This window comes from Rhineura floridana, chromosome 6, assembly GCF_030035675.1.
Source record: "Rhineura floridana isolate rRhiFlo1 chromosome 6, rRhiFlo1.hap2, whole genome shotgun sequence".
NCBI lineage: Eukaryota > Metazoa > Chordata > Lepidosauria > Squamata > Rhineuridae > Rhineura > Rhineura floridana.
In genome coordinates, this window is record NC_084485.1 from 81,640,431 (window position 1) to 81,661,973 (window position 21,543).

A 21,543-nucleotide genomic window follows, 5' to 3' on the forward strand; every position below is an offset into this window, starting at 1 on the left:
GTGTCTACAGTGTGTTCTATGCAGGATCTACTGGGGGCCTCATTAGCTCCTTTGCAGTGATTGAGGCTTCTCTGTGCTTGCTGCTTTACATAGGCAACGCCTCCTGCTGCTTCTTAACCCCTTCTCTTCCTTTTGCAGTGGTTCAAGAAGCTCAGCAAAAGGACCAAACTTTGGGGAGATCAGTCCTGCTTCCAGTGTGGTTTCTTCACCAAATCCCAGAGACCAGACTTCTCCTTTATCCCATCAGACCCTAGCCTGGTGGGGCCACTCAGTAAGAGGCCCTTTGGGATGGCTACAGAGAGATGGTGACGAATCTAACCAAGCAAGGAAGGACAATGCTGCTCTGTTGCCCAGGCCTGTGATCCTGACATCTCCCAAGACAGGCACGATTGCTTCAGCCTATGGGATGGTAGTAGGGCTGGACCCTGCCTTCCACCCCATGCCTCCAACAGAGCCATGTCCAGTGCCCCGCTTCTGCCCTCGCTCTAGGCTGTTGCGATGCCAAGGGCCCAGCTAGGGAAAGGAGAGCTGCTTCCTTCCCTTACAGACCTCATTTTTTGCTGCAGTGTCTTAAGGGGACCCTGCCCTGTAGCATCCTGTGCCTAAGCTGGTCTGAGTTGCCGCTGTTGCCTTTGCTCATCCTTGTGAACAGGGTCATGGGATTCCAGGGAAAGTGAAAAGGCAGGAACGGCTCCACATTAATACAGACAATCCTCCTGCAAGTGGAACAATGCAAATGAGATTCTTCTTCTCATCTGAAAAAAGGTTCAATGGGCTTCGCGGAAGCATTGTGGGGAGATAATGACCCCTACCCCCCCTTTCCCATTCACACAAAAAAGGACTGTACCATCCTAGGTTCAGGAATATAAATTTCATTAAAATCTATCAGACTTTAAAAATCTACAACTAGGAGAGTCACAGTATGGGAGACGCGTCACAATTATTGCTATGAACAATGAGAGGCAGCAATGCTAGTTGCCATACTCACAAGGGAGAGGAGGACAGACATGGGAACCATGCATTAAATAGTGCATCTTCGGCGCAGAGGAGAGAAGGATAGGGGAGCTGGAGGCTTAGAGCAAAAGTACCATTGGGGCATGGAGCCATCTGTCCCCCTCCCCCTCTTATCTGCTCATGATGCAGACATTTGGCACTTAAACACTGGCCATTGGGCCCATGCCACTGGCTGGAGCAGGTACCATGTGGGTAGGAACCAGATGTGCCCTTGCTGTTGGCACCATGGCTATACTGCAGCAATCGTGCATAGTTGGGAGCTGAGGGGTGCCCCCTACATGCACTGTTTGGCATTGGTAAGAGATATGGCATCAGGGTACAGGACAGGATAGTGGCTGCCAGGGTCTCCTGTCTCCTCTACCCAGGCATTTCTAGGGGTAAAGTGCAGGCAGCAACACTGAAATGGAAACACAGGATGATGAGGCCGGAAGATGGAACCATTAATACCTTCTATCCATATGAGCCGGCATAGGCCCTGCTTTACATTAGGGAGAGATGCCTTGCAGCTAGATATGGGGGTTGGTGCCTCTGGCCAACTTCTCCATGGCTCCAGAATAAAGCCAACATTTTCCATCCCCCTACTACTGGAGAACTGGGCAACATGGAACCCAGGCCTGGCTGAGATAACCTTTAGGAAAGGTTGTGCTTTTTGTTTTTGGTGTGTCCCTCCCCCAAATGGTATGGATAGGATCTGGCACATCGCCTGCCTTTAGCACCATGGTTGGCTCTGCCCCTTTCCCTAGAGAATAGGGCAGGGCTAGGTCCCAGTGGTCTCTTGCTTATGTGGAGACCAATTTGAATTAATTTGCTCTTCTTAGGGGAAGAGCGTAGAAAAATGCTTCAGAGCCACCACCCACCCACCCCTACAGAGATCCAGAAGATGCTGTCTAGACCAACAGTGCATATCTGGACAAAATTTGAACAGTGGGTTGCATGCACTGCCCAGAGCTTGTGGCACTGCACTAGATTTCTATCACAACCATATAGTGTATCCAAGCTGTCAGCTGTGCAAATTTATTTATGGGAGATGCTGTGTGTTTATGCTTCTCTGTATGCATGCATGTGTGATTCTGGATGGTGTGCAAATAAGGCTTGATTTTGAGATCAAGTAGGAGAAATATGTCTGCTTGTGTTCATAGATCAGTGATACTTCTATTACCTCCCTGCTTGTAATCCAGTTAAGGAGAGCTCTCTTACCCCTACCCCCCAAAAATTATTAATCTGTCAACCCAACCACAGTGTATCTAGCAAGAGCATTTCTTCTCATAGAGACCATGACTAGAAGGGCAAACTGACAGCGGTGGGGAAGCTATATCTCCTAGGTAAGGAAGCTAGGAAGAGATATGCAGTGGTGGGTGGTGTATAGTCTTCAATGCATCTCTGGAAGAGCTCTCACAGAGGCAACAGCCTAGCTGAAAGCTGCCTAGCCTGTGGCCAAGCTGTGCCTAGAATGTCTAGATTACATTTATGATGACTACCAACCCTCTTTCCTCCCCTTCCCCACAAATTTCCCATTTGCTTGCCTGTGAAGCCAGTTCCCAGAGCCCTAATCCAGGGCAGTATAGGGCATACATCCCCAGTAGATTCCAGTCCTACTGGGCCCTGGTGCAGCTGCCAGATTTCACCCCAAATAGGCTGCTGACCAAAAGAGGCTCCACACAATCCTGCTGCTGGTGCTCTTCAAGGCACCTACAACAGATCAGCCAGTGGACATCCTCCCCATCTCTGACCCTGGTCCTGGCTGTGAATTGGGGCCATCTGAACATTACTGTAAACATAAGGGGTTACAAGATGGCACAGGGGCACAAATAAGGTGGATGGGGTGGGACCTCACAACCCCCTCCCCCAGAGTCCGGCACAGCCTCGGAGCCAAGGCTCCCCCACCCAGTGGGAGGCGCTGAAATATATCTGAGCAGAGTAGGGTTTGGAGGACCAGGGCAGGTGGGAAAGAGAAGGTGCAAGGCGGGCTCCCTGCCCTGCCTCCCAGGCTAAGGTTCAGATCTTGGAGTCCTGACTGTGAGTAGAGCCATTGCTTCCAACTGAGATGGCAACAGGCACACCAGCCTCGTCACTCTTGGATTTTTCAGGGTTCAGCAACTGCACCTCCAGCTGTGACTCTGTGGAGGAGCTGAGGGCTGGTGCATAGTGGCCTGTCCGGTGCTCCACAAGGGCTGGGCCCCACTCATAGCTTGGCCGGGTAGCATTTTTCAGACGCTGCAGAAACAGAAGGCATGGAAGAGGTTACTGGTTTCAAAGCCTTTGTTCACCCATTGGGATCCCCGGTAGGCAGGCACATTGGCCCCAGCACCTCTAGGAAGCAGCAGCCTCCTTCCCTCTTAGCCTGCTCATGCACAGCCCCACCTGCAGCAGCGAGTCGCCTTCTGAGCGCAATACACAGAACACAGCATAGATGGGGATGCAAATGACCGATGAGAGCGCCATAAGGAAACCAATGGTGATAGCCCAGGTAGGGTACACGTAGGTATTGTAGGAGATAGGTCGGTACTGGATCACTGTGAACACAAGGATAAACTGGGGATGGGGAGGGGAAGAGAGAGGAAGCAACACTAACTGAAACAAAGCCCAAAGGGATCGGGGGTGGTGGAATCAGGCTGCTGCCCAAATTCCACACCCTCATGTCCTTCATCCATTTCACTCGGTGGTGCTCATTCCCAATATTTCACCAACTGCTGTTTTGGAAGCCCCTCTTCCCTTTGCAGGTGTGACATTTCCCTTGACTCTTTTCTTGAAACTTCTTTCCTATGCTGGTTCCCTGCCGCCGCCGCCACCACCCAACATTCAAGTGGCTGGTCCCAGTCCCCTCACTCCCAGTTCTGCTTCACACAGCTGCCCTATTCCAACCCCCTCTCTCTAGCAGTGTTTACTTCACACACTCACAAAGATGATAACAGGAGAGATGAACCTCCAGCAGATCTGGAAGAAAATGGGTGGTGGGAAACCCAGCATCATCTCAATGTCCCTGAAGTAGTTCTGGTGCCCTGTGTGGAGCAGAGGCAAAGGAGGGTCAGCAGAGTGGAGTGAACTAGAGACATTGTAAGTGGACGCCAGAGTCAGTTGAAGGTATTCATGGGCCCTGTGGTTAGCAGGGTGTTTATGGGACTCAACATTGAAGATCGCACACTCTCCTGCATGATGGGTCCCTCTCCCCACCATTATGATAGAAAGGAATCATGATGTTTCCCTTCCACAGTACCTCCCTGCCTTTGTTGCACATGGTAGCTTGGCCCCAGAAGTTCCTGTTGCTTCATTTGAGAGGCCTGGATGAGACAATGGAGCTAAATTCTTGCACAAAGCCACCTCCAGGTTTGAGAGGGCCCTGGGCAAAGTGCTCTCTAGTGGACCCACTTCCATATCTGTGGGGTCCCTCAGACTTACCTGGCAGCCGCATGCCAAGGCAGCTAGGAGACACCCTTGTAATTTCCCACAAAGCCCTTGGGTCTCTGATGTAGCTCCAGGGCACTGTGGGAAATGCAAATGGCTGCCTGCAGTCCCACCTCACTGGCATAAGAGATCTAGGCCAGGCATTAGCGCTGGTGGGCCCTGACACAATGCTGGGGCTTCAGCAGTCGTCCTAGGATGTCAGATGCTCACACAGGGCTCGCTTTTATACTGTTTCTTTTGTTGCCAACAACCATTTAATTCACTGGGAAATGAGCGATAGGTCCAGCATAATGGGTCAGCAAGGCCTCTCACTTCTGGGCCTCAGCAAGAGCCTCACGTTGTACACATTGGGTGGTATTCCACTAAATAGTATCACTAGCACAACAGAATGTTCTCCCCCTCTCTTCCCCCCTGCACCCCCTAAATCTATTCTGGGTTTTCCCCAAACCCTCTGGAGCATATCTGGAGACAGTGCGGGGCATGCAGGGGGAGGAGAGGGGGAAAGTTCTGTTGCACTAGTGCTAATCCTTGTGCTAGCACTATTATTTAGTTGAATACTGCCCATTATCTTCAACAAATTCCTGACTGCCCTGCCTAAGTACCATTAGTCCTACCTGGATTTGAGGGCTAGAGGGAGACATTGCCTTCAACACTAGGCTGGAGAAACTAATCAATGGTGAAGCTTTCACAAGTTAAAAATGAGCAGAAAACTTGCTGAGTCCTCTTTCGTCCTACTCTGTGCTCTGTTTCTCATTTCTAAGTTTGGAGGTGGGATACAGGGGTACCAGTGTCCATTATTCTTGTTCTAATATAATTAACTCAATTTCCCCAACACATCCTAGCTGTCAGTCACTATGTAGGTGAAGGCAGACACCCTGGTAATCTTGACTAGCAGTGAGAGGTTCTATCTGTTGGACTGTGGGCTAACTGGCTGAATACTGATTAGGCACACCAAGCAATTACAGCCTGGCTTATTCTTGACCTGGCTTCTGAAAAGGACAAAGTGCAAGGAGCCTGTATCTTACTTAGCTCCAGAATAAGCAGTACTGTGATTCATTACTCCAGAAGGTTTCCAGACAACTGTCGGGATACTTACCATAGATGTACATGATAGCGACACACATGATGCATGAAATGACGACAAGTGAGAAGCTTGCTGCATAGTTGTCCATTAATAACAGCCAGTAGATACCAGCCTGGAGGGAAGGAAATCCATCAGTATGGGACTGGGGCAAGACATTTTGCCTTCAGCTCAGGACCCTGGTAAGGAGTGATTTCTGCCCCCACCCCACTAAGAATGCCCCTGTGCTCCATACCTGAGTGGTGAGTGGAACACCAAGCAGGAAGCCCACCACAGCCACACCAAGAGTCACAAAGGTTTTCTGACGGATGATCCATTCATTTCCTACTTCATCCACAATGGCTGTGACAAGAGTCTCCAGAAGGCAGAACTAAGGAGAGAATTGATCAAGGAGAAACAGAACGTGAGGAATGGTGGCATGGCTCCAACCTCTTCATTCCCTCCCCCACCCCACCTCCCTTTAGCAATAGGACCTGCTGTCTTTCTCCACCTGCATCAATTCTAATACACTTTTAAGGGTTAGGATCTGTACTACTTGGAAAGTAGCCCAGCCTGTAAGTAACGATGCTTTATTCATTCTTTGGGAGAATGTGTTAATAAATGTTTATATAACGTCATTTTTTAAAAATGTAATATTAATTTTCTGTCTCTAGCAGGAGCAGCCAAGGTGATGCCCTTCAGATGTATACTACAGCTCTTATTATCCTTAACCATTGGGCTTATTGGCTGGGGCTCATGGAAGAGTTGTCGTCCAAAACATCTGGGGGACACCAGCTTGGCTACCCCTAGTGTCCTAGCTGCACTGTAACTCAACTTGCCCCTGCTCTACCCAGCTGTGAAGAAGGAGAAATCATTCTTCCAGGCCCCTGTGATTTCTCTATCACCCAGTTCTGCCTCCTCTCTTGTACTAGTAATTCACGCTTACCACTGAGCTCAATGAAACAAGTTTAGAAAGGTCTAGGCTGTCTAGCACCTGAGTCTAAAAGCATGTCATTCTCCATCAACACATATGTCCTATAGATACCAGCAGGAGCATTGTTACAGGGTGGTCCAGAGGCTCTGAGCCCCAGGTCTTTTGCGGCAGCCCCCAGATCTCCTATCCATTCCCCTCTTTGTAAAATTTATTTATTTATTTTTCCTTTGCTTATAGAGCAGATGGGTACATTGCACAATGCAGTTCTGGTGAGCTCCACCCATCCACCATCTTAGTATCTCAGATACATCTACACGTAATATTAGCATATGCAAATTTGTGTCATGGGCCTGTGCCCTGAGTACCTAGCAATGCTCCTGCATACCAGTTCCCACTCTCCCACACAGAATTCACATACCCATCAACCCATGACTAGGGCTTACTCATGCTCCAAGCCATTTCTATCTACCTTGAGAATTGGTGTATCTGGCCACACTACAGTTCTCCATGAACACTGATGCACCAAATCACCCCAATTGCAAATGGCACCTATGCCCGCTCTCCTACTCTGCCAAGTCCTTTGTGCCTATTTCCATGATTACCTGTGTGCCCAGTCCCAGGAGGATGAGCATGAAAAAGAAGAGAACAGACCAAAGAGGGGAGATAGGAAGCAGTGTCAGTGCCTCTGGATAGGCCACAAAGGCCAAACCAGGACCGTGGTCAGCCACTTTGGAAACATCCACACCTAGGTGGTTGGCCATGAAGCCAAGGATGGAGAAGATGACGAAGCCTGCATAGACACTTGTAGCACAGTTGGTGATGCTGATGATGATGCTGTCCCTGTAGGAAGTGGGAGGACATACCACATTGTGAGACACCAGGGTCACTTCATGAGGCTTGGAGGTGGTGGGAAGGAGACATTATTTCAGCCATGAAAAATCAATGAACGAATGAGGAAAAAGTCAAGAGAACGGCCTCAAGGTTTCTTATGTAATTCACACTCTTGAAAGCTATGCATGTCTAACCTTTACCAATATCTCCAAAGATGTCTGGTGAACCCCAAGTATGCAACTCTCAGATTCTTGGAGAAAAGAAGGAATACAAAAGTATAAGGCACAACATTTCAATTTTTAAAAAAGAGTAGGAAAAAACTCACCTTTTTTTTCTTTTGACAGATTGTGAGTAACAACATGTGGCTGATGTAAGAGGTAACTAATCTGCCTTATTTAATTCTGAACACATGCTTTATTAGAAGTGGCTAAACTATGGCCCTCCAGATTTTGTAGGACTACAACTCCCATCATCCCTGACCATCGGCCATGTTAACTGGGGCTGATGGGAGTTGGACTCCAACAACATCTGGAGGATCACAGGTTAGCCACCTCTGCCTTATATGCTTGGTTAAGAATTTAGTTGCATACCTCAGGTTTTTCTGCCAAAAGAATACAGTTTCTAGCCTTCATGGTTGCATGGAACAACTTGACATGTGAAGTGTCTAAAACTGAGCAACCCAAAAATGGGATAGATGGGGCTTCTAGTAGCCATGGTCAAGACTATTATCTACTGTGGTTCCTGCATCTACCTGTGGAACAGGAGTGGGGAACCTTTTCTGGCCGGAGGGCTAGATCTTCGTCTCCCCAACCCTTGGCAGGCCAAAGCAGTCGGGGAGGGGGAATGCCCACCACTCAATCACTTGACATCAGGTGATGCTTTCCTTTTGAAGCCCCAATTTTCAGGACTTCAAAGCAAATGTGAAGACAGTCTCCAATCTGCCCAGGATGGGAGCATGCCTTCAAATGCTCCATCCTCCACATTAGAGAAGCACAGAGGGGATTAAAGGCATGTTCCAATGGGCCCACTAGATGATGGGCGGATGGAAGCACACCTTCAAATGCTTGCCCTCACTAGTGATGTTAGCTGGTGGGCAGATGGACATGGTATGGCAAAAATGGTCTTGGAGACCAAACAGCCCTTTGGGGAACCCTGATTGGCTCAGAGGCCAGAGGATCCCCACCTGTTGTAGATGCCTTCCAGAGACAAGAACTTTGCCACCCCAACAAATTATTTCTACATCTTTTCGCCATTGCTTATATAACGAGCCTTACCTGTAGCAGTTATTATGGAACTTGTTATATGATGCCATGGTGATAAGTCCACCCCAGGCACAGCCCAATGAATAGAAGATCTGGGAAGCAGCATCTCCCCATACCTACCAAAGACAAAGATGTCATTGAGGAAAGGGGGATTATCAGCATGGCTCCTGGCTTAGCTTACACTGACCCCAAATTCCTATGGTGAGGAAGGAAGGGGAAAAGGTGGCGTGGTTGCAGCTGTGAAACCCCTACAAGCATCATGACCCTAGGGCCTGTCAAGGCATTCCACACAAATACCTTTGCATCAAGAATTTTGTCCCACTGCGGTGTCAGATAGTACATGATCCCAGTAACAGCTCCTTCAAGCGTTATCCCCCGCACAAATAAGATTGTCAGCACCACATACGGGAAGGTCGCCGTGAAATATACAACCTAGGAGACAGAGGGAAAGTAGGATAGAACTCAGATATGTTGAAGGTGGCCCCAGAGATGTTCCTTCCCCTGAGACCTTGGTTTCATCACTGTGTTAGCCACTGTCAGCTTGCATCTTCACTCCTACTCCCCCCTCCCTTCTCCCTCTTAAGAGGAACTTACCTCTTCAGGATCTAGAAGGGCAGTTTATTTTTTATTTATTTATATAATTAATTTATATCCCCCCTCCCTTCCTCCCAGAAGGAGCCCAGGGCAGCAGTTCTGAGGTAAATATACAAAGAGGTTTCTCCCAGGCTCCTGCACAGGAGACTAACTAGGCCTGAAGGAGAGAGAAGGGACAGAATGTTTGCAGATGGCTGGGAAGGTCATGTTGGGAGGCAGGGAGGGGTCCGTGGGCTTTGGATGGTCAGGCAGAAGTTAGAAGAGAAGGAACGCTACTTGCTTTTCCTGAGGACTTGACGCCCTTGATGAGGCAGAGGAAGACGACAACCCAAGAGACACCCAGACAACCCAGAAGAGGGAGCCGCACCTCGCCCAGATTCCCAATGTCATCAGACAACTTTAGCACATACCGCCTGGGGTAGAAGACAGGAGCAAAAACCACAGTTCACAGGTGCTCTAGCAAACATAACCCACCACACTTACTTATCCCAACCTGCCCCCACCAAAAGACCCTATCCCAGAAAGCAGGGCCACCAACAATGCCAGGATTGCCAGTCTATTATTTTAAATGTTGGCGTAATAGTCTTATGTTGTTAGCTGCTTTGAACAGACTATTGAAAATGGGAGATAGGATCCTCTGCATACGTAAGCAAGCTATAGCAAGCAAGTCAATGCATACAATTTTGCAGTAGCTTCAAGGGTTTGGTTATTTCTAGACCATTTGCATCATAAGTCTTACAAAAAGAAAAAAAATTACAAGCAGCTTCCTATGCAAACAGTCCATTTACAATCCTCCTCACAGTATAAGAAATGTTTCAGAGCACAACTGGAGCTGAGGTCAATCAGAAGATGAATATATAAATAATTCCCAGCATTATTCTTTTCTAATGCTGTAATTCAATAGGCTTTCAAACTTTTAATGTGACAATATTGCAAGCTCATTCTCACACCCGCTATCTCCATCCCTTGGTTCAGCAATGAAAAACTGGTCTGCCTTCTAGTGATCCAGATGTGCTTGCCTCTGTTTGCAAATCCTTAGACACTCTTTCTTCATGTATAATCTAATCCAAGATTTCCCCATATTCATTCTGACAACACATAGAACTTCAGGACAGCTGCCTTCCAAACTCCTGTTTTTGGTCCATGTTTGGGGCAACATCTCTCCAATATGCAACCTGCCTTAGAAACACCAGCAACATCAGAAAGACTGAGGATGTGGCTTATATCCTTAATAACATAGGGAAAGAAAAGACCAGGGCCATGATCTCCATCTGCCATATTTGAGCTAGGATGCCTCCAAGGTGGTCAGCTTGTCCTCTATGAGACAGGCCCTCCATTCCCATTGATGAGCTAGTTCCCTCTTCATCCCATACCCATTTGTCCCCCTCCATCATCACCTCCAGTATTCCTCACTGGGGCTAGTGCGCTTGAGTGTCTGGTTCAAGAAATGGGTGAGGTTGAGTGATGACCCAGCTGAGCCATTGGTAACGTCCAACACACCAGTGCAGTCAGGTGTGTTCCAGGGGTTGTTGCAGTATGTCCAGGGTAGCAACCGTGTCATTGATGAGAAGAAATAATAGAAGGCGATGCAGATCACAACATTGTAGTAAATTCCTATGTAGGTGGACACAACCATCATACCATACCCAACACCTGGAGAGAAAGCAAAGTATGAGAAGTTGGAAGGGACAGAATTCTAAGACATTTGGGTATGGGAGTTTGCAGCCAAACAGAACACATGCCGTGTGCAGGTAGGGAAACTACTGAGGCTATGGATATAAGCCACAAGGGGTTAACCTGCAAACAGTTTTGGTCTGTGGCATACCTGGACAGGGTTAGGAAAGCTCACAGGTCTGCTTATGGCACATAGACAGGTCTGCACACATGCCTATATTATGCTGCTGCCTGTGCTTCCTGGTTCATTAGAGCAGAGGCAAAACTGCGAGAAGGCACCAGGGATGGGGGGAGGAACACAATGGCTGTACGGGTCAATGTAGAATGCCCAGACTAGAAGGTCATTGTTTCATACATGTATAACTGGTGAGAGTAAGCACGATAAAAAGGAAGCAATGTGTTGTATCAGATGTTCTGTATTTTACTTTTAATCCTGCCCGAGATACTGCAGATTTGCTGCCTTTAAATACCAATTATCTGTTTGTTTTAAAATTGATTTTACTCTTATCAACTCAGGATGAAATGCAAACATGGATTTGATCACCACTCCTTCAATCAGGCCCTTTATCAACAAAGTAAAGTCTTTGTGCAGGGGTCAGTATGTGAAGACAAAACGTGCAGTGTACAAGTCTCTACCGGCACATGGGAAACAGAGGATGCAGATGTTGAATGTGTCTGTGGCAGTCACCGGGCAGCGTGTGCACTGAATGTGCTACCTCTCACCTTTGAACATGGGGCTAACTCTCCAGACGCCAAGGCAGCCCTGGCTGGCAAACTGTCCAAATGAGAGTTCCATGAAGAAGAGAGGGATCCCACAGAATACCAACATGATGAAATAGGGGAACATGAAAGCACCTAGAGACAGGAGAAGAGGAAATGAGCACTGGAGGGGAACCATAGCTCACAGGTAGAGCACATGTTTTGTATACAAAAGCTCTGAGGTTCAGTCCCAGCATCTCCTGTGAAAAAGAGTCAAGGTAGGAAATGATAGGAAAGACATCTCCCTGAGACTGTGGACAGTCATACAATACCGGGATAGATGGACAAATAGTCTGACATAGTACAAGGCAGATTCGTAAGCTCCAAGTGAGCAGAAATGGAGCTTCAAGACTCTTAAGAAGTACAGAGGTATGTGCCCTGGGTGTTATATTCTTGGTGGAGAGTAAGCTCCCCAGCTTGTGGCAAGAAATCCCAGTCCTCTGCTGCCGGGGGGGGGGCTGCATACTCACTAAATATTTGTGGATAAGGTTCCTAAGATCGCATATGTGCTCAGCATGAGGTTGCCAAAGGGAACAAAGCTGAATTCCAGAACTGGCAGGACACAACATCATAATATCCCTACTGCACCCAATGCTATGCCAGAGCACTGGGTTGAGCATTGCCTGGGGTGGGAGGTGGGGGTACCCGACAACTTGCAACACTGTGCGCTCTAGCCAAAGACCATGATGGGGTCAAGCAACTACCACCAAGCGCAAAACACAGTAGGCTCTCCTAAACATTTCCTCACATGCTGCATCCCTCACCTTCTTCCCAGTCAATACTCACCTCCCCCATTGCGATAGCAGAGGTAAGGGAAGCGCCATACATTGCCAAGTCCAACAGCATAGCCGACACTCGTGAGAACAAACTCGATCTGGTTGCCCCAGTTGCCACGTTTGATGTTCTCGTCTCGCTTACCCGTCTCACCAGGGACAGCACCATTCTGCCAGAAGAGGACAGTCAATTACTACAGGTAGGGTGGGTGGGAATGGGAGGGGGCAGGCAGCTCATTTCTTCTGTCATGTCCTCTGGGTCTTCTTTAGAGTTGGTCCTATAAGATCTTCCCAAAGCTGAATTAATAACCCAAGAAAAAGGGGCTAAAACAGGCAACAGATGGACATCAAAATAAGTCATGTACACGCCCCACTGCAGCTCAGGATGCTTGTGCTTATGTTGCTCTAAAGTCACTCCCCCGTCCCTTGCTGGAGAAAAAGCAGGCAGGGCAGAGAGTCTGATTATGCTAAGGGGGCTGCTACCCCCTGCCTGCCCAAATGAATAGCCTTGGGTCAGGCTGTAGAGAAGCTGGCAGCTGCAGCACATACAAAGCAGGCATACAAGGAGTCAGCACAAAGGAGCCTCTGTTCCTGCCCCCCCCGACATTGGCCAGCCAGGTTGCTTTGGGAAGCCCAGAAACAGAGAGGGCATGAAAGGGCCTGCTCTTTTGTCCCCAACTCCTTGCATTTACAGATATACCTGAATATTGATTTTTTTATTACTTCATGGATGAATTCTCTATGTGGAGGTTCCATTTAAGCCATCATGACCAACCACTGTTGAGAGATACATCCTGTAAGAATTTACCTTGCCTTATAAAGCCCTCTAAGCCAGTGATCAACACTGTTATCTTGTGGCAGTGAATTCCACAGGTTAATTATGTGTTGTGTGAAAAAGGAACACAAATACACTCCTGCTTGTTGCTGGCCATCTCAGGAGAAAACTGGAACCTCTTTTCAGCTCTCAGCAGCTAATTCAGGACATAGGTCTCTGCCTACAGAGCATACAGTCTATGGGCACATAGATGCCATCACTTGAGTTGCCTTTTTATATATGCTAACCCCCTTTTGTACTCACAGCAAAAGTGGGTGAATGACTTTCTCTGCTCTTTTGGCAGTGGTGGCTGGTGGCTCCATGTCAGTGCAGCAGTGGAATCCGCCCCGGGTTTTAGTCTGAACTTTCAAGGAGCTGTCCAAGGTGCCTCGCTGACATGGAGCATCAGCTGCCCCTGCCTTTCAGCACACATTTAGGAGTGAAATGAAAAATCCATTCTACCCTATTAAGAGCGTAAGAAGAGCACTGCTGGATACGTTAGAATCTAGCGTAATCTATTAACTATTTCTGTTTGGAATTAGGGCGATCAACTTAGTACTAACAAGAATTTATACAGTGCTTTAAAATTTTCAGTGCTTTAAATAAATAATAACAGCCCTTGAAGACAGGTGAGTAATGAGTATCATTATCTTCCAAATTGCAGATGGTGCATATGTGCTCAGTCTGAGAAAGTGTCATGGCTAAGGAAACCCAACGAGTACACAGTAGAGGCAAAATTCAAAGCAGGGCCTTTGTAGGGCAAAATATCAATAAACCTGAAGTTAAAGGGCATATTCCTTAAATCTGGCATTAGCAACAAACCCAGCAGAGCAGAGACAGGGCACTGTTTCCTAAGCAGCAGGGGGAAGAACAGAAAAATCAGTAGTAACCAATGCTGAATTCTTTTTAGTGCCCCGTTAAAATCTCCTTGCAAACAAATCAGGACGAATGCTTAATAAACAGATTGTATGGAAATGCCCACAATGTATTTATCTATGACCAGGGCTGAATACATACTATACATTTAAAGTACATTTAGAATGCATGACTTCCCCAAAGTAATCCTGGAAACTGTAGTTTGTTAAGGGTTCTGGGAACAGAGTGGTAAACTACAGTTCCCATGATACTTTAAAGGAAGTCACGTGCTTTAAATGTGCTTTAAACGTATGATGTATACACAGTCCAACTTAGGAAGTCTGTTACTGGGTGTAGTGATAGGACATAGCCGGAAGAGGGACCCTCAGTCTTTGTTAATCATACCAGCTCTCCAATTGCTACAGTTTAGTGCTGTGCTGTTGTGGATTAAGGTCGGTTAGATAAATAATACTAAGCAGTCTTGACCCATAGCTCTGGAGTTTCCTTTCCAAAGACGTCCACTGCTATCCCAAGCCTTGGACATGCCCCCAATTTCTCTATCCCCCTAGGGAAGAAAATAGGAGGGACAGAGACTACTTGCCACAGGGGTGACAGAGCCACACTGAGTTATCCCTGGCAAGTGCTAGTTCCAAGTCTATTTGGAAGTGTTCAGCCCTGCACGGAAGCCCAAGCACCAAATAGGATAGGATGTTGACATCAAACACAACCATTCTCCTTAGGACAAAAATGGAGCTTTTGTGCATCTCGCTCCATCCTGGCACCACCAGTTCCCTGTACTATCCAACGATAACAATAACAGCTTTCAGATCTAAGGAATGGGAGATGCCTCTCAACAACACAGCCTGGACTTCCCCCTCCCTCTGCTCAGAGAAGATGATGAACATCTGGCACTGCTCTGGAGCAACATTTCCCTGGTGGTCTTTGTGCCCACTCTGCCCTCTCCTCCCATTGGGAGTTGGGCAGAGGTGAGTGACCCACATCACCTGCAAATGCTTCTGGGCCCTGGGCAGTTCATTTTTCCTGCTTGAGACTTAAGTGCCTGATTGAAATATCAGTGCCTGAATTCACTTCAGCCTCTTGTTTACATACAATAAGAGGGTCAACAATTTGTGAAACGACTCAAGTGCTCCTCAATCTCCTTTCTCATCTCTCACTCTATAAGCAATCAATTAAACAATTACAGAGTTGTTACCTCCAGTTGAAGGAATGAAACGTGATAACTGTGGAGTGAACTGTGATAATTGTGGTTCCAGGCTGTGGTCTGAAGGCACATAAAGCCAGCTCCCTGCTGAAGCTAAACAGGGTTAGGTCTGGTCAGTGCCTGGATGGGAGACCGCCTGAGAACCATATGTAAGCCACCTTGGGTTTCATGAAAAGAAAGGCGGGTATAAATAAAATAAATAAATAAATAATAACCAAAGACAGTGATCAAGGAGGTGCAGCTGAGACCCTCTGGAATCCCTTGTTGTACAGATCGGTGGTCAGCCCTGCAATAACAGTCTTTGTATCTTGACTGTTTAAATCAGGGGTGGGGAACCTGTGGCCCTCTAGATATTTTTGGACTACAACTCCCACCATCTTCAGCAGCACGGCCAATGGCCAGGGATGCAGGGAGTTGTAGTCCAACCACAGGTTCCCCCACCCTTGGTTTAAACCACCCCAGCCAAATGATGCTGCTAATGAGGGTCCAAAACATTTGCTTTTATCTTCTGAGAAACTTCCATTGGTCTAATACAGTCTTTCCCAACCTTTGGGTTCCCAGATGTTGCTGGACTATAACTCCCATCAGCCCCACCCAGCAAGGCCAAGGGTCAGGAATTATTAGAGCTGTAGTCCTGCAATACGTGGGGACCCAAAGGCTGGGAAAGGCTGGTCTAATAAAGTTGGAAGTGGGGCAAGAGCAACTCCTGTTTGGGTTCTTTTGTTTGTGTTCCAGAAGGAAGATAGAGTTAGGATCCTTCAGCTGGCTAGGCTTGCCTACCTTTACCTGTACTGTTCTCTACCTAACTTCCTTCCATTGTAAAGTGATATACTCAGGGAAGCTTATCTGCCCCTCCTTCCTTTGTCTTCTTCTTTGACTGTCTGAGGAGAGAGGAGACGTCTCTGTCTTTGTTCTCTCTACTGAGCCATGAGGGCAATACCCAAGTCTGAGCATTGGACCTCCAACTTAGTTAGTTAGTTGGAACTAGGTATGCCTTTCCTATCTGCTATGTATTTCTATAAATAAAGTAGCTTTTTCTTATTTTACTAAGTCTTACGACTCAGTGATTCAAAAGTGGCATAAAAGTTTGCTTCTTAAGTAAATACACACACTGGCACACGCAGCTCAGACTGCTGAGTTACTCTGCTCATATTTTCCATAACAAAGGGTTAATGTGTCCAGTAAGCTAAACTGAACCAGAAGAACTATGGATTGAAATCAGAGACATTATCAGGGAAGAATGTAAAAAGGCAGTATCTCTAGTTAAAAAGAGAGAAAGACATCAATGGATGACTGAAGAAACTCTTAAAATGGTTAAAGAGAGAAGGAAAACAAAAGCAACAGAAGACAGAAACATGGTCAGAACCCTAAATGCAGTAATACAGCGACTAGTATGTAGGGACAAAGAGAGCAATTACAATAGTTATTATATAGAAATAGAAGAGGACAACAAAAAGGGTAGAATAAGAGCCCTATTCCAAAAGATTAGAGAAATTAAAGGGAAATTTAAACCAAGAGCAGGGATGTTGAATAATCAACGGAACACACTGACTGACCGAGATGAAAGAAAAGGAAGATGGAAGCAATACACTGAAGAACTCTATAAAAGAGATGCCAGGATGACAGATCCATTCACAGAGGAACCATATGATGAAGAACCAGAAGTTTTAGAATGTGAGGTGAGAGCTGCTCTTAAAATACTTGGAAGAAACAAATCACCAGGAACAGATGGCATACCAACAGAGTTACTACAAGTTACTGAGACTGAATCTGTTCAAATTTTGACAAACATTTGTCAACAAATATGGAAAATAAAACAATGGCCCACAGACTGGAAGCATTCAATATACATCCCAATTCCAAACAAAGGGGATCCTAGGAAATGCAGTGATTGTCGAACTATTGCCTTAATATCCAACGCAAGTAAATTAACACTCAAGATTCTACAACAAAGACTCTTACCATATATGGAGAGAGAAATGCCAGATGTCCAAGCTGGATTTAGAAAGGGAAGAGGTATCAGAGTTCATATCGCAAACATAAGTGGATAATGGAACTGACCAAGGAATTTCAGAAGAAAATCACCCTGTGCTTTATAGATTACAGCAAAGCATTTGCATGAAAAACTATAGAATGCTTTAAAAGAAATGGGGGTGCCACAGCATCTGATTGTCCTGATGCGCAACCTATACTCTGGACAAGAGGCTACTTAAGGACAGAATATGGAGAAACCGATTGGTTCCCAGTCAGAAAGGGTGTGAGATGGGTGTATTTTATCACCTTATTTGTTTAATCTATATGCAGAACATATCATACAGAAAGCAGGATTGGACCAAGATGAAGGAGGTGTGAAAATTGGAGGGAGAAATATCAATAAAGATATGCAGACGATACCATACTCTTAGCAGAAACCAGTACTGATTTGAAAAGAATGCTGATGAAAGGTAAGAGGAAAGCACAAAAGCAGGACTATAGCTGAACGGCAAGAAGACTAAAATAATAACAGAGGATTTATGTAACTTTAAAGTTGACAATGAGGACATTGAACTTGTCAAAGATGATCAATACCTTGGCACAGTCATTAACCAAACTGGAGACAACAGTCAAGAAATCAAAAGGAGGCTAGGACTGGGGAGGGCAGCTATGAGAGAACTAGAAAAGGTCCTCAAATGCAAAGATGTATCACTGAACACTAAAGTCAGGATAATTACGACCACAGTATTCCCGATCTCTATGTATGGATGTGAAAATTGGGCAGCTAAAAAACTGGATAAGAGAAAAATCAACTCATTTGAAATGTGGTGTTGGAGGAGAGCTTTGCGCATACCATGGACCATGAAAAAGACAAATAAGTGGGTGTTAGAACAAATTAAACCAAAACTATCATTAGAAGCTAAAATGATGACTCTGAGGTTATCATACTTTAGACATAAAGACAAGACATGATTCTCTAGAAAAGACCATAATACTGGGGAAAACAGAAGGGCTAGAAAAAGAGGAAGGTCAAACAACAGATGGATTGATTCCATAAAGGAAGCCACAGACTTGAATTTACAAGATCTGAACAGTGTGGTTTATAACAGATGCTGTTGGAGGTCATTGATTCATAGGGGTGCCATAAGTTGAAATCAACTTGCAGGCACGTAACAACAAGCTAAACTGAGTTGTGACTGAAAGCTAAAAAGGCTAAGTACTGTGTGTGATTTACAAAAGAGATCAAAAGGAGACTTTAGAAGAGTTCTGATGGTAGTGTGTTTGACTACAAAGTCTTCAGTGATTTAAATGCATGGTAAAAGCCTGCTTCTTAGGTAAATAGACACATTGGTACACGCAGCTCAGACCACTGAGCTACTCTGCTCATATTTTCCTTAACAAATAGAAGTTATTGCCTCTCATAGTTTGCATCTTACACCCAGTCAATGATACCTACAGTTGTTGCTGTGTTAGGCACTCAAGTGCAGCATCCTCTTCCTGCAACAGTGATCAGCTTCATTATGGGAACAGAGAAAAGTGGGTACTGTAAAAAAGTGGGTGTCATAGGAATGTACATTTGGCTTCTGTGGGCCCTCCAGTTCTTGGTTGAGGATCCAGAGATCTGCCACTGCCCTATATTCCAGTAGGCTGGTTTGAGGAGGGTGTTGCTTGCTGGGGTCTGTTATGTCTCAGGAATTCTGAAATGAACACGCTCCCAAGAAGACCATTTCACAGGATCCTCTCCAGCAGAAGCTCCTCCTTTGCTCCCATCCTAGTGCACGCAGCACACTCCACGTACACACACATGGCTGCCCACTGATAGCTAACAATCACTGTAGGCACCCAGCAAATGGAAGCCACCATTTCAGCTCTTCCTCCAGCCACTGGGATGGGAGGAAGCTGGCAGCTGGCGAGTGGTGCACCTAACCGTGTCATTCTATTAGAGCCAACAGCCCTTCCAGCACAGTGCTGCCAAGGAGCCATCTGCTGCGCTAATTGGGGGGACCGGCAGGGTACAGGAGAGCCATGCCTGCTAGAACTGACCTCTGCTGAGCCCTGGTAGTGGAAGACGGGAGGGGGGGATTGCAGTATGCTGGGGACCCAGTGTATGGAGCCTGGTCAGAGCCACGAATCATGAGACACAGAGACAACCTGCAGGATTACCTCCAAGGAACTGCTTGGTCTGCAGGGCACAGGGAGCCCCTGCATGCTCAGCTCTTAATCCTACCACTTTGCTTCCAAAACAAAAGTATTCATTCACCAATAGCAGAGTGGGAGTAAGACCATGCCCTGAATATCCTTATCCCAATCTTTCTCCATAGTCTTCACCTCTACTCTTGATACAAGGGAGGCATGAAGTACTTTCCCCATGATAATGAAAGTCTTGTGGGGGAAGAGTGCAGGGAGGGAGCATCAGTGAATGTTTTGCACCTCAACTATTGTTGCAAGATAAGGGGGTCAGGCCCCTAATGACAGTCCAGTACCATGGCCACGTTAGACCTAGCAGTTGCAGGTGTTACTCTTATGGGGATGTCTGTGTTTTAGGGGCTTATGGCTTGCTTATTCGAAGCCCTGGCATAATGCAACCTTTAGGAGATCCTTCACCTATTCTAATCTGAGAAAAAGAGTATGAACACAGCCCCAGCAGATTCCAGGACTAGCAGTGAGTGTATGTATGTATTTATGTATATTTGTCCAAGGCTCCTCTGAATGTTTGTTTTCATGTATGTATCTGTGTAACTGTTACACAAATGCATATATGTATGCATAAATATGCATCTGTGTATGTGCACATAATGTTTCAGGGTTTGCTTACAGAGGGATAAGGCTGACAGTCCAAGCACTGCCAGCAACACTCCCTTGTGTCTTTTAGCTAAAGCTAAATCGGCCCAGCCACATCGGACCTTTAATACAGGTGGCTACTCTGAGCCAAACATCTTTCTTCCTCCAGTTACAGCTAAGCTATTATTGCATAAAATGCAGCTCCCAGAGGGGATGCTCTGTTAATCTGTTGCAACAAAACCAGCAAAGAGTCTTGTGGCATCTTAAAGACTAACAAATTTATTATGGCACAAAGTGTAATCCTCAATTGTCATGTATGCCACAGACACACAGACACACACACACACACACACACACACACAGAGAGAGAGAAATGGTAACCAGTGGAGTGAAATAGCAATGAACTTCAAAAAACATATGCAACAATTGAGTTGAACTTAAATTTATGGGGGTGGGAAGGAGCATTCACAACAGCAGAAACTGGTAAAAACACAACCATCCTAGCATTGTTAAATTATTAGCACTCTGTATGGGGCAGGAAACTACTGATTCTTATTTTTGCCCAAACAAATAAACTTCTTGATAAGTTCTAATTCAGTGCTCAGTTTTTGGCATCTGCATTTAAAATTTTCTTGTTGAAGAATAGCAGCTTTCAAGTCAGTGGTGGAGTGTCCTAGGATAATGAAATGTTCTCTCACTGGTTTCTGATAATAATAATAATTATTATTATTTAAATTTGTTACCTGTCCTTCACCAAAGGTCCCAGAGCAGATTACAACAATTTTAAAACACATCATTAAAAACAACCTAAAAACATAACATCACAAAAAATAGAGTGGATCCTAACAGATATCAGACCCGAGCTAGTAACAACTCCAGCTCACTTGGATGTTTAGCACAACTTGCACGTGTGTGTGTGTGTCTCCCCATGATGACAATCTGTAGCACAAGCCAGCAGATTTTGAAACAAACACCAAGAAATAACAGGATATTTATTCCTGGGTCTGTAAGCACCTGAAGGTAGCTTCCTTCTTTGGCTTTGTAAGATGCATATAACAATAGACAGCAGAGGCTCCTCAGTGCTTTTCCACTAAGACCAATAGGCCTTTCACCATGGCACAGCAGGGAATTTGGGGCACAGAGAGGAAGTGCTAGTCCCCCCTCCCTTTCTCTCACCCATGAAGCAGGGAGTCCAGATGCTGTAAATCAAATAGCTAGTGCATTCCCAGCTGCCCTTCTGCTCTGTCCCCTATTCCTCCTGCAGTGATTGAGTCCCTGCCGGGTGCTTGTGACCATTCATGTACCCTGACCATGGGCTCAGGACGAGATGTTCCGACAGCAGCCACATGTGACTGCATTCACCTGCGCAGTTAATGGGGTTGCCAGCCTGGCTACACAGAAATTTGTAGGGAATTAGATAACATACACAACCTGGTAGCCTACCCCATAAAGGGTCATGATGATGTGGCAGTTGTGTTAGTCTGTTGCAACAAAAACTGCAAGAATCTTGTGGCATCTTAAAAGCCTTGCGGAATAGTCCACTTCGTGAGATGCATGAAGTGTTATCCTGTATTTACAGGTGTATGGGGATGTG

At 46.2% G+C, this 21,543-nt stretch overlaps 2 protein-coding genes across 8 annotated transcripts in view; one reads left to right on the plus strand and one right to left on the minus strand.

Moving 5' to 3' along the window:
- The window catches only part of CCDC24 (coiled-coil domain containing 24), a 19,034-nt gene extending 14,693 nt beyond the window's left edge, over positions 1–4,341 (plus strand). For all 6 annotated transcript variants that reach the window (XM_061632709.1, XM_061632707.1, XM_061632708.1 and 3 more), the window contains exon 9: positions 139–4,341. In XM_061632709.1, coding sequence (XP_061488693.1) covers positions 139–517 — 379 coding nt within the window. In that variant the 3' untranslated portion in view covers positions 518–4,341. The remainder of the gene's footprint in view (positions 1–138) is intronic.
- The window catches only part of SLC6A9 (solute carrier family 6 member 9), a 69,339-nt gene continuing 48,652 nt past the window's right edge, over positions 857–21,543 (minus strand). For both annotated transcript variants that reach the window (XM_061632706.1, XM_061632705.1), the window contains 12 exons: positions 12,317–12,473; positions 11,495–11,626; positions 10,495–10,750; positions 9,378–9,510; positions 8,801–8,935; positions 8,516–8,619; positions 7,013–7,250; positions 5,733–5,867; positions 5,513–5,612; positions 3,913–4,013; positions 3,376–3,546; positions 857–3,228 (listed from right to left, as the gene is read on the minus strand). In XM_061632706.1, the coding sequence (XP_061488690.1) occupies positions 3,010–3,228; positions 3,376–3,546; positions 3,913–4,013; positions 5,513–5,612; positions 5,733–5,867; positions 7,013–7,250; positions 8,516–8,619; positions 8,801–8,935; positions 9,378–9,510; positions 10,495–10,750; positions 11,495–11,626; positions 12,317–12,473 (1,881 nt within the window). In that variant the 3' untranslated portion in view covers positions 857–3,009. The remainder of the gene's footprint in view (positions 3,229–3,375; positions 3,547–3,912; positions 4,014–5,512; positions 5,613–5,732; positions 5,868–7,012; positions 7,251–8,515; positions 8,620–8,800; positions 8,936–9,377; positions 9,511–10,494; positions 10,751–11,494; positions 11,627–12,316; positions 12,474–21,543) is intronic.